The sequence below is a fragment of the Ictalurus furcatus genome, unplaced genomic scaffold, assembly GCF_023375685.1.
Source record: "Ictalurus furcatus strain D&B unplaced genomic scaffold, Billie_1.0 scf1, whole genome shotgun sequence".
Lineage (NCBI taxonomy): Eukaryota > Metazoa > Chordata > Actinopteri > Siluriformes > Ictaluridae > Ictalurus > Ictalurus furcatus.
Window position 1 is genome coordinate 874,734 of NW_026521050.1, and position 12,031 is coordinate 886,764.

The 12,031-nt window shown below is 40.7% G+C and overlaps 1 protein-coding gene across 6 annotated transcripts; it reads right to left on the reverse strand.

Annotated features, from left to right (window-relative positions):
- Positions 1 to 1,316: 1,316 nt before the first annotated feature.
- Positions 1,317 to 11,142, reverse strand: LOC128604685 (E3 ubiquitin-protein ligase UBR2-like). 6 transcript variants are annotated; one of them, XM_053619794.1, is made up of 10 exons: positions 10,771 to 11,142; positions 6,116 to 6,164; positions 5,884 to 6,023; positions 5,641 to 5,743; positions 5,456 to 5,565; positions 4,891 to 4,968; positions 4,596 to 4,768; positions 3,979 to 4,184; positions 3,793 to 3,886; positions 1,317 to 2,797 (listed from the first exon to the last, which is right to left on the reverse strand). In XM_053619794.1, exons 3-10 carry the CDS (start codon positions 5,965 to 5,967, stop codon positions 2,407 to 2,409), a joined length of 1,239 nt encoding a protein of 412 aa, XP_053475769.1. In that variant the 5' UTR covers positions 5,968 to 6,023; positions 6,116 to 6,164; positions 10,771 to 11,142; the 3' UTR covers positions 1,317 to 2,406. The 6 variants fall into 6 exon arrangements, with proteins under 6 accessions (XP_053475769.1, XP_053475770.1, XP_053475772.1 ...); XM_053619795.1 differs by lacking the exon at positions 5,884 to 6,023; XM_053619797.1 differs by lacking the exon at positions 10,771 to 11,142 and having other exon boundaries at positions 1,317 to 2,427; positions 2,753 to 2,797; positions 5,884 to 6,154.
- Between the last annotated feature and the right edge of the window lie 889 nt (positions 11,143 to 12,031).

Genomic DNA, 12,031 nt, shown 5'->3' on the forward strand with positions numbered 1-12,031 from the left:
CTTTGATTCAAAAGCCTGCATCGAGTTTGATGCTGATGCATCTAAACCTCTGCCATTGGAGCTATAGATGAATCTGACCCCACACCCAACAATGATAGTGGTAGGCAGAAATCAGTATAATTCACTGCAGCAGACGAGTCCTTGCTCTGCCCCACCAAGAAGAAAAAACTGCGAGTCATCTATGATGGTGAGGAAGAGGGGCATGAAGAAGAAGAAGAGGTGGAGAAACCTGTTTTGGCTAGCAGTCCATTAGCTCGCAGCTTCATGGGCCTCAGATCTTCCACACCCAAATCCATGCTGAATAATGGCACCAACCGCAGATGCAGCATGAACACATCAATCGCATCACGACGCTCATGAGTAGAGTCACAGCTGCAGGATATGGAGGAGGAAGAGGAGGAACCAGAGACGAAAGAGGAAAAATTAGAGGAGTGGGAGGAGCCAGAGGACGAGCCAGAGCCTAGTGAACACATGGTTGAGTGCGAGGAGGAAGAGGAAGGTGATGGTAAAGAGCTTCACTGACGTTCAACTGGCCTCTAGTGAAGTTGTGCATCAGTGTGCAGCCACTGAAGTGCAGAGTCCAAATGATGTCAAACATCAAGAGGAATCGTTTGATTCACTGGTGCATTCTGGGAAACAGTGTTTGTCTGAAGGGAGGAAACAGGAAGCACTGGACTTTTTTCTGAAGGCCATTGACATTAACACTGGAGACAGTGAGATACAACTGCTCATCAGCTTACTGTACAGACACCTGAGTCACTGACACACACACACACACCTGCATCATCATCCAACCGTACAGACACAGTCACTGACACACACAGTGTGTGGGTGGGTCTTCCAGCTAAAGTGGTTTAGAATTAGGCCTAGGTTTGAGGAATGCTGTATGGTGCATGCTCTATGCCATATGAGGAGTTTTGTACATCAAAGCAAGCAATGATCATGTTTGGGGACACAAGCTCCGCCTGCTTGCCCTTTATGTACGTTATGCAACATGGCTAAAATTTTTTTAACTTTTTCTTCAATTAAAGCACCGAGATGAACAGCCACATCTGTTTCAGATTCATATTTACGCTTACTCTTGCACTATTAACACTAAATCCCATTACCTGTATTTATGAATATTAACATTTGCTATTTTCATTACTTATGCTACTCCAATTAATAATCTTGCTGTTCATATTGTTATTTAATAATATAACTGTCAATCCAACATCTAAAATTTTCACACCCCAACCAGACATCCCAAATAGCAAGTACGTTTGGGCCACATGTGGGTATTATCCGTCACATATGGCCTAGATATAGTGCCGCTGAACAGATATGGGCCAAATTGTGACCATATTTGTCCTCGTCCTGCAGAGTATCCTCATTAGAGAACAGCAAGTCATGACGGGACACGCCAAACACATTCATGCCCTTCAGAGAGGAGATGTGGCACTGCAGCTCAGGGTCGGAGCGGCACGCAGACGAGTGGAGCGACTGCAGCTGCAGCCGAGTGGAGGACGAGTACGTGTCCTCCAGTGTGAAAAGCTCCTTCAGCTCCTGCTTAGAGAAGTACCGAAATGGGTTCTTCTTATCACCCGTCCTCTGGTGGATCAAAGAGTCCTTAAACACCTATAGTAGGAAAACACACACGTGCACATACATGTGCAAATACACACACAAGCACACACATGACGAAAATATATCGTATAGATGTACCGGTTCAAGTAAGAATTTTAAATACGCAACCAGGAAAAACAAAAAAAAAACGTTTGTACACCCTGGCACATGTGTTTGTTTGTTTTTTTTTAAAAAAAGTTTTAAAATAATAATAAGAACATTAATACTGAAATAACACACACACAAATATGCTGTGAAATCTTAAACTTTTTAAATGTTATATTTAAATTTTTTGCACATACTCAACATCTCCCAGATTCATGAAGAGCTTCACCCAGGTTACTTTTCTTAAAGTTCACAAATGAACAGAGCTCCTTACTGCTTCCCCTGAGGTCCACAGGAACACTGCTCTTTTTAGGGCTTCAACAATTAGTTTTATAAACAAATACTCTCGACTATTTTTAATCAACTACTCCTTGGTAGCTGGAGTACTACTCCACTAAGCTTTTGTGGAGTGCCTTAAGCAGAATGAACTTAAGAATGCATTTAGGCGACTTATTAGAAGGAATGTAAAAAGTGAGTTCTTAAAAAATAAATAAATAAATGAAAATAAATAAATAAAACCTGAGATGTATCTTGATCTCAGGTTTCCCTTATCGATGGCTTGTAACTTGCTTATCCAAGTCGATGTATGTAACTACCACCCCAAAGTGACGGTACAGAGAAAGGATACATGGCGTAATGGACTATCAAATATCAACAGATATTAAATGAAAACCTGACTGCCTCTGACAGAAAGCTTCAAATTGGCCGTGGTTGGATCTTCCAGCAGGACAATGATCCAAAACATACATCAAGATCAACACAAAAACGGTTTACTGTTACTGTATTTGTTACACAAACACACACACACACACACACACACACACGTTTGTAGTGCTTGTGTAGTTTCAGTTTGAATGTGTAAGCTCTGGGAGATTCACACACTAGAGGGTTTGAGTGGTTTCCCCCTGCAGTGTCTCCAGTTTTACAAATGCAGTAAAAATGGGAGACAGGAGTTAAGTGGTGCAGAGACACACACACATATACACACATACACACACACACACACACACACACACACACATACTGACTGGTATGTAAATACCTGTTATTTTTCTCCTCCCTGTCTGCATCATTGATATTCAAAGACCTGCAAATAAACCAGACACAAACACACATAAGATCAATGATACACACCTCTCAGCTCAGGGGTGCATTAACACAGCAGCCTGCACTCTGACCCCCACCTCATTATACTTTAATAATGTCCAGTGGATATATTCTGATGTATATATAACAAGTTCAATCACCTGATTTCTTTAGCTTTTGATACTCTATGGCTGCTCCTAAGGCCATACAAACTTCATATAAATCCATAATGAACTTTTTCACACTATCTGTTGTTACCCAGATGAGGATGGGTTCCCTTCTGAGTCGGGTTCCTCTCAAGGTTTCTTCCTCTTAAAACATCTTAGGGAGTTTTTCCACGCCACCGTTGCCACTCAGTGGCTTGCTCAGTTGGGATAAATTCACACCTTTAATATCTGTATACCGTGTTGATATTTCTGTAAAGCTGCTTTGAGACAATGTCTATTGTAAAAAGCGCTATACAAATAAAATTGAATTGAACTGCACTTACTCCTAAGGTCAGATCAGGTTAACGTTCTTTGCTTCCCCATGAGGCGCAATAAGTTTACAGACTTTGAAAGTAACACTGGCTTGATCTAAGACAGTGAAAAATATTCAAGTGCACATAACAAGCTTTGTTTCATGCTTTGTGTCGATGATCAGCTCACTGTATTGGGACAAAAAAAATATATATATATATCTGCAGATCGCATATTTAAGCCAAACACATCCAATTCGGATCTACATCTTATCGATCACCACACATCCATGAAGACTTTCCTGTACATCACAGATTAGATTTTTGACTTTTCAGTCACAAAACATCCAGACTGATTGATTAATACTAGCTAATTTATTTGTAATTGCTCATATAAAGGTCATATTTTCTAGACAAACTATTTACTGTTAGTTGCTGATTCTATTGCCTATATCCACAAACATTTGAAAGCAGCAAAACTTTTTATTTGGGATTAAGTAGAAGGCTGTCTAGAAGTAACATTTTGCCCAACTCCTCACCTCTGCCAGCAGTGAGAGTGCATGATGTGGCCACAGCTGCCGGTATGGGTACCAAAGGACAGGTCAGGGTGCATGAAGAGGGGATCATAGCTCTCTGTAACACACATGTATCCTCCAGAAATAAGCACACTGGCTACTCAAACCTATCCAATTACTTGACTTGCACACTGTAAACCATAACCTTACCTGGATTGTGAGGGGGTCTTTTGCGGATCTTGGACATGACCGTAGAGCGTTGGACAAAGGCAGCGAGCACCATGGTGGTGCCATCAGGTAGGATCTCCTGCGCTTCGTGACACAGGATACACATCTCCATCTGCCTCCTCTCTCCTCCTCTGGCACGCCAACGACGAGGTCCCACACACACCAGAGCACTGTCACATGAACTGGGGCTGTACCAAGCAGAGACGGATGGTTACAAGTACATTATAAACTTCATTTTATGTTAAGGTCCCTCTGAATTTGTTAAAATAATCAATGTTGAATAAATGGGTTCATCTTTTTTTAATCACCAGGAAATTGCTAAAAATGGCCTAGGATCCTCTCTACTCATTTACCCCAACAGAAAATGCTCTAAATGAATATGCAAGATAAAGAGTTAAAGGATGGGAATTTACTTATGTTATGTGACGACCACCATTATATGCAAGAACTTTTAGGACAAAGAACAGACAACTGCTCAGCAAAGTCAAGGAAGTGTTGATGCATGCATTTACTGACATAAATGTACTGATTGGATATCGAGAATACAATACAAGTTGACTTATTAAGAACACTGCGTCACTACGAGCATGCTTAGGTACCTATGCTCTGCTGATGTAGAGGCTGAGGCGTCCAGATCCTCTGAATCCTGCGTGAGCAGATCTATGTACTTATTGATAAAATGACTCTGGCTCTCTAATGTTTGAGCCATGGTCTTTTTCCAGCACAGTTCAGCTTTCCTTTTTCTCTCTGCTTTGTCTTTGTCCCACACAGTCTGGAACACACACACACACACACACACACACACACACACACACACGTAGATTTAAGCTCTTCAACACTTTAAAGGGTGATGGTTAATATGTCAGTGGAATAGAAAGTTGCTCAAAGTCTGACCTCCTTGTGACAGTGCCCTGTTCCTTCACAGGGAGGTGCAGCAGCTGTGCACTCACGCATCGTTTTAATGCTAACCATCTGTGTAGAAAAAGATACATAATTTAGGAAAATACTTTTACAAGAAAACGATACAGCAGTGCAGTTAGAACTATATGCACACACAATCAAAGTCTTGCAAAACGAAGCAGATGTTCAATAGAACACAGCTTTTAAGTAACACGCACAATAAGCCACATCAAAACACCCCTAGGGCCACCTACAGATGATCAGCAGCAAAACCGCTTTGTGACAGTGAAGCATTTGTGCTTCACCATGGTGAGAGGTGCTGCTTTGCCTACCGGCCACGCCACCTTGAGCAGTGTTGCACTGCTTGGATTTCAAACAGGTCTTGATGATGCAGCACTGCTTTAAACTTCATGGTAAAAACACTTATCTTTTGTATGTTGCGCCTACCTTCACAGTGAGCGAATTGTAAAACATGCTAGGCTGCCACCTGGTGGACATATTAGGTGCACACATAGAGAGAGAAAGGCAAATTGCAAACATAATCAAGATGTAATTTCACTTTAAGGATCCAGCGAATCATGTCTTTGTGCACTTCCAAGTGAGGCGCGCACTGCAAGGTCTCTAACAGAGCCAGGATGCTTGTAGTGTTGCCGGGGGCTTCACCGGGACCTGTGATACAAGAACCACAGATCTAACTACAGGCTTGAGGTTTTGAGATTGTGTGAGATGATGTACAAAACTTACGGGAGATTTTGAGGGTGAAGTTGAAAGTAACTTCATCGTCATCCCCAATGTTCTCTAGCTGTTGCTGCTCCTCCAGCAGAGCCATGCCTATCAAGTGCAGCACCTGTAGCAACACACACATACAGAATTGTGAACACTACTCGGTCATTAAAAAGTGATGCTCATGAACACAGCATAGCAAGTGGAATTTTGTTGAATTTACTACACTATCATGTCATTTTAACAAAACATCCAGACATTTACCCTCTGCAGCGTGGACTCAGACCAGTGTCCTCCACTGAGCTCCATAGCCCACTGCAGCACAGCTCCCAGCATGCCAAGCGTCATGTCACACTGCAGAATGTTTACCAAGCTGGCAAACAGTGGGCAGAATGGAGGCAGGGCTACGACACACAGACACTCACACTTCAGCAATCTGCATTCAACTGACCAATCATTTTCAGATATGACTACAATCACTGAAGAAATAGCTTACCTGGGTCCTCTCCATTCTGTCTCTTAAGCTTTCGCTGAGCTTCCTCTGCCTGTATCCAAAATAAACAACATAAAAATTTAGAAAAAACATTAGTGCTCATGTGACTAAAGAGATTTACTAAATCTGCCAAAAGCAGCACATCACCTTAAGGACATCCTCAGCACTAACAGCCAAATCAAAATGCAAATGGATAAGTGCATATATTGAGCTTCCAAAGAGCATTTCCTCATTAGACCACTAGGCACTCAAACTGGTACTTTGTCATTTATGTGCTTTTCTTTATCGATCACACAATCTGACAGAGGCTCTACACTTAAGAGAAGGAACTAAAGAATGAAGTAACACGTGAGTTGCAGACAGTTTTAGTTACTGCGTAGCAGGAGCTCGGGTACATGCTTTAAGTAGTGAATTATTATTTACAAAAACTGTTTTCAGAATTGTAATGCTGTTCTCTCCAGGGAAGGGGTCACAATGTTAACTGATGTCTGCCCCAGAGACAATAACAGCACCGAGACTCTTCCCATAATGTCTAACCTGAAATCTTCCTGTATGCTGCAGACCGAGGGGTCCTGGTCCATGCCACCATGGAGGACATTTTAAGCTCATTGTAAAACACTGATTTTGAGTTTCTTGAAGCATTTTGGTGTTCATTTGGAAGTATGCTTGGCTCTTTATCTTGTTGAAAGCCAAGTCTGAACCTCCTGGCAAAGGCAAGCTAAAGGTTCTGGGTTAAAATGTGATTTCTCCTCCCTCTCTCTCTCTCTCTCTCTCTCTCCCTCTCTCTGCTTCAGCGGTTCAACCCCAGGTACCAGGCAAAAATTACTTCATGTATACAGAGATCCCCAAACTATACACCGAAACCAGACCTCATTTCAGAACATCTCAAAGAAAAAACATTTTATGCCTACATATTTATTATATATCTATTTTGTAATTGCTTTTTTTTATATTATGTGACTGTTGCCACTATTGTTTTTTATAATGCTCGTGTTTAAATAAAGGAGTTAAAAGTATTATTTATTTATACACAAAGTGGTATCGAGTATCGTGTATTTTTGCTGGTACCGACTACTAGATTTTTGGTATCATGACATCCCTAGATTGGACATTCTATGTTTGAGTTATAACAACTTCCTTTTTCATGGTGAAACTTCTAAATTTGTGAGAGTGCCACGCCCACGGCAAGCAGCAAAAATTCAAAAGCTTCGCAATTTAGCATCGTCAATGCCTGTAGATGAGACTGACCGAATGTGATGCCGATCTGATGAAAGCTCTAGGAGGAGTACGTTAAAGTATGAGGCCTGGAAATGGCAAAAAACGGAGGAAAAAATGAAGAGAAAAATCAAAATGCTGACTTCCTGTTGAGTTTAGGGTATGGGTTCAAGAGACCAGGGAGTCAGCCATTTTAAGTGTTGTCTCAATTGCAAAATCCTTCCAGTGCACTGGAACATTTGCTCCCTAAAAAATCCCCACAACGCACCACAAAAACCAGGGAGCATCGATACTCACTATGTTCCCTTACTGGAAATGACCTCATGTCTCTCAGCTAATGTCTCTCTCTAGTGTCTGGTTTAAAATGAGCTCAATCTGCAAACCCAAGGTGGCTGATGTGTCCATTGTTGCTGAATATTTGAATGGAGCTATACTGAGAGCTATTGTAAATGTACTGTAGCACTTGTCTGTCCTGCAGACTTCATAGTTGAAAATGTGAACTGCTTGCTCCCAAAACTTCTTTAGTGCAGATTAGGGCTGCACAATTAATGGAATATCGATCGCGATTACGATTTTGACTGCCCACGATTAAATGAACATGATCGACTGCAATATTGACATTTAAATTCCGTCCTCCGCTCACAGAAAACTCCACTGCAGATCAAATCAAGCGCTTCCTACACTACAGCCAATCACCATAGAGTGGCGCAGGGATGACGTCATTTTGTAGTGCCAAAACCCCGAAACGGAATTAGCATTTCAGCCCTCGAGTTGCTAGCTTCGCTTCGAGCTCCAGAGCGAGGGGAAATCATGAAATTAGCACGATGCTAAATAGCACTTCAGAGGTTGTCGGGGACATTAAACCTAATCACGCTGAGTGGGAAACAAACTTTGCAGATAAACTCGGGGCTCTACGGTGCAACCATTTCACTCGCATTGTGACTGAAAAGTACTTTGTGCGACTGTGAATAAATATTTATTCACACTGGTGCAAGTGACCTGTTCGGAGTTGTATAATACAATCGGAATTAAAACCACAGGAAGTCCAAAATACATCTACACCGCGCAACAGTTACTTTCACACTGCTTTTCATCTCCTCAGTCCACTGTACAAGTGTGGAAATACTGCAAAGAAACCATTATGATGAAGTGACTCTACATCATCTGCTTCTCTCAACTCTCCGATCTCACAACCGCCATCTTTTATTGATCCCGCAAAATGATCTGAACTTTCACCTGCTCGTGTAGACACAGCGGCTTCGGGCGGAGTAAATTAATAATAACGTTACAAGGTGGGTTTAATTCAAACTTCTTTATTAAATAATTCCTCACCAATCATAATCAAGAGTAGCAACTGTTCCGTCTGTAAACATACAGTACACTGCAGCGCTCCTTCACTAACTCTAATTCACTCCATTTAAACTCACGGTTGCCAGATAGCACTAGAAAAGTCAACTCCAGTTTCCATGTTTTGATACATTCCCCCCAAAACACAATATTATCAGCAGACATGGACACTGTACTGGGGAACCGATCTAAAACTGAAACAAAAATAAAACTACTAAAATGTAAAGACAGAAAATGTGCTTAGTTATAAATAAATCATTTAATATATAAAAATATAGATATTATAATAACTTCATAAAATATAAATAAAATGAGAAATGAAATAATGTTTAATTACTATGGGTTGCATTTAATATCAATTTGACCTTAACCTTAGATCACTATTTCCTTAGAAAGCTATCAGCCTTTTTCCTAATATGGATCATTTTTGTGTTAGTCTACTCTTAATTAGGGCTCTTTATTGTTCAAGATATTTTAAAATAAATATTTTATGCTGTATATTTATCAATTAACCAACAGTATTTCTCATTGCTATTATTTTATTCAGTTAACAGTGACCATGAGCAGAGAGCTTACATTTAACTGTTTATGACAGAATTCCTGATTAAAGCTTAAATAAAAAAGATTGGTATCTGGATCAGTTTCAGCTGTAAATATCCTGATCGGAGCATCCCTAATGAACACCATTAAACTAAAGCGCTTTGCATCTGACGGGTAAATGAACTCACCCAATCACATCCTATATGAGATTATTCAGATATCTACACAATACACACAGAGCGGTTCGAGAACTGACTCCAGCCCAGAACCATGACAGTGGAAATGTCTAATAGTGTAGCTTTAAATATATTTAAGAGGAGCAGACTTCAAACAGGTTCACGGTTGTTTTTTGCATGCAGTCTGTAAAATGAACTGAAAATATTACATTTAGTTTATCAGAAGGTAAATTAATGTGTCATGACTCACACGATGTTCCTAAATTCTGTCATAATTGACCAGCTCAAGTTCTCATGCCTACTTGTGTGTTATATTGTGGCATGAGAAAACTTAAATGTGAAAGTGCAATAAAAAATGTTGTCACTAAAATCAATTAATAATCGTGATAAATAATCGAGATCTCAATATTAATCAAAATAATCAGGATTATCATTTTGGCCATAATCGTGCAGCCTTAGTGCACATGAACACCTATAACTTACACAATGTCTGGGGTAACTGTTCTGCTAGACCTGACCAGATTTTCTCATTGACTTCATGCCAATAAAGGGTACAATCAATACCCAGACACCTGAATATTCGAATAATATGCTCCTTCGACACTGGGACAATCGAGAGCGTCCTGACCAGCTGTCTCACGGTGTAGTACGGGAACTGCACCGCCTCCAACCGCAAGACCCTACAGTGAATTGTGAGGACAGCTGGAAAGATCATCGGGTCTCTCTACCCACCACACACCTCCTTCAACTACCGGTGCATCCACAAAGCGACCAGTATTGTGGACGACCCCTTTCACAGACTATTCACCCTCCTGCCACCTGGCAGAAGGTACAGGAGCGTCCGTGCCACCACCAGCAGACTCTGCAACAGTTTCTTCCCTGAGACAGTCAGATTACAGTGCTCACCTGGGCTAGTCAAACACCTCACCCAGTAAGACTCATACCACTGCACACCGCACTAACCCAGTAAGACTTTACATAGCTGCATCAGTCACTTTATACTAGGGAACTATTTCTGCTGCCAGTATTGCTGCAGTACATGTGCTGCTACATTACACAGTAGCTTACAGTGTACAGTCCATGTCCTGTGTATCTACTGTCCTGTGTATTTGCTGTTTTGTGTTTTTATTGTGTTGCACTCGTCTCACACAGAACAGTACGCAAGACTACATAAAGTGCAAATACACAACTGTGTTGCATCATGGTCCAGAAGGAAAATGTTAAATTAAATGAACTTCACTTAGTGTTGTGGTTTTAGCACATGGAGCCATTGCTTATTATAATAATGAACAGCTATGAGAGTAAAAGCACTGCAAACCCACATAAAAATTAAAGCATATTTCTAATTCTGGAAAAAAAAAAAATGACATACTGCTGTACCTGCAGTGAAGATTTTCCCTGCACCCGAGAACACCACCACACGGCACTTTGAGTCTTCAGCAATACTCAAAGCTGAAGAAAGCATTTGATCATTTTACTGTAGGGAAAAAAAGCACTAATGATGTTATTATGCAAAGTTGCCTATAATGGAGTATAAAGCCAACACCTTATATAACAAAACAAAGACGTCCAATGCAACAAAGCAGAATTATACATGGGGGAAATTAACACTTTTTTTTGTTTACCTAAATGTCTTCCAAAAAAAGTTTTTTTTTTTTTTCATACTTTCATTTTTTCCCCCCAGATAGCCTTTAAAAACGCTTTTGACAAGAGAAGAATGTATTGAAATCATTCTCATGCCTGGATCAGGAAGCTGTGGCAAGGTTGCAATGGACTAACAGGAAACATGGCGAACACAGCAAACATACAACACAGTTTCCAAACTTAACAAATTCAAAAAGACTGCAAGTGTTGCAGACCAACCGAGAAGTGCACGTCCACTGACGAAGGCACAACCGACCTGGTACTGGCAAACATAGTCCTTATGGTATGGAGACTTTTGGAAAACCCTGTAGTTATGTCCTTTATTTGATGGAAAAACATACCTCCAGTAGGCCTTGTTCATGGTGTTGTGTTTCTCTGGTCGGTGCAGCTCTACAGGAGTGATGTGATTGGCTGGGTGGGTGACTGACAGGGTGGTGAAGGGCGGAGTGGGGCCTCCTGAAGTCGACATGGCTTAAACAGCGTTCAGAGTAGGAAACCACAGGCTCCTGTCTGATAAACACCAGTCAACAGGTTAATATGATGACTATTTACGGAGATGAATAAAGGACACAAGACTATGGCCCCATACACAGTGATGGACAATTTACAGACAGAAAAGTGACTGAAACCTTTGTTTGGTGCTACAATGCATAAATCATCTTAGTCCTAGTGGGTTTATGTTAGGAGACATTAATGGAGCATTTCTGAAAGGAATCTCCAGTGTCAACACAGTAAAAGTCAGGGGTAAAGTTATAAGTTTTCAGATACAGCCAAGACATCAGCACAGAGGACATTTTTGTGGCCCTATCGGTAACATGACAAGCAGCACTTTTTCTTTGTTTTATATTAAAATAATAGTTTTGCTTTTTTTTTTAAATAAAAAAAATAATAATAATAAAAAAAACACAATAGGTGAGGGAAGAACAGCTGTTACAACATGCTAACAAGTGAGAGCGGGAATGTGTTTTCATTCTACAACACTAAATGCAACTATACA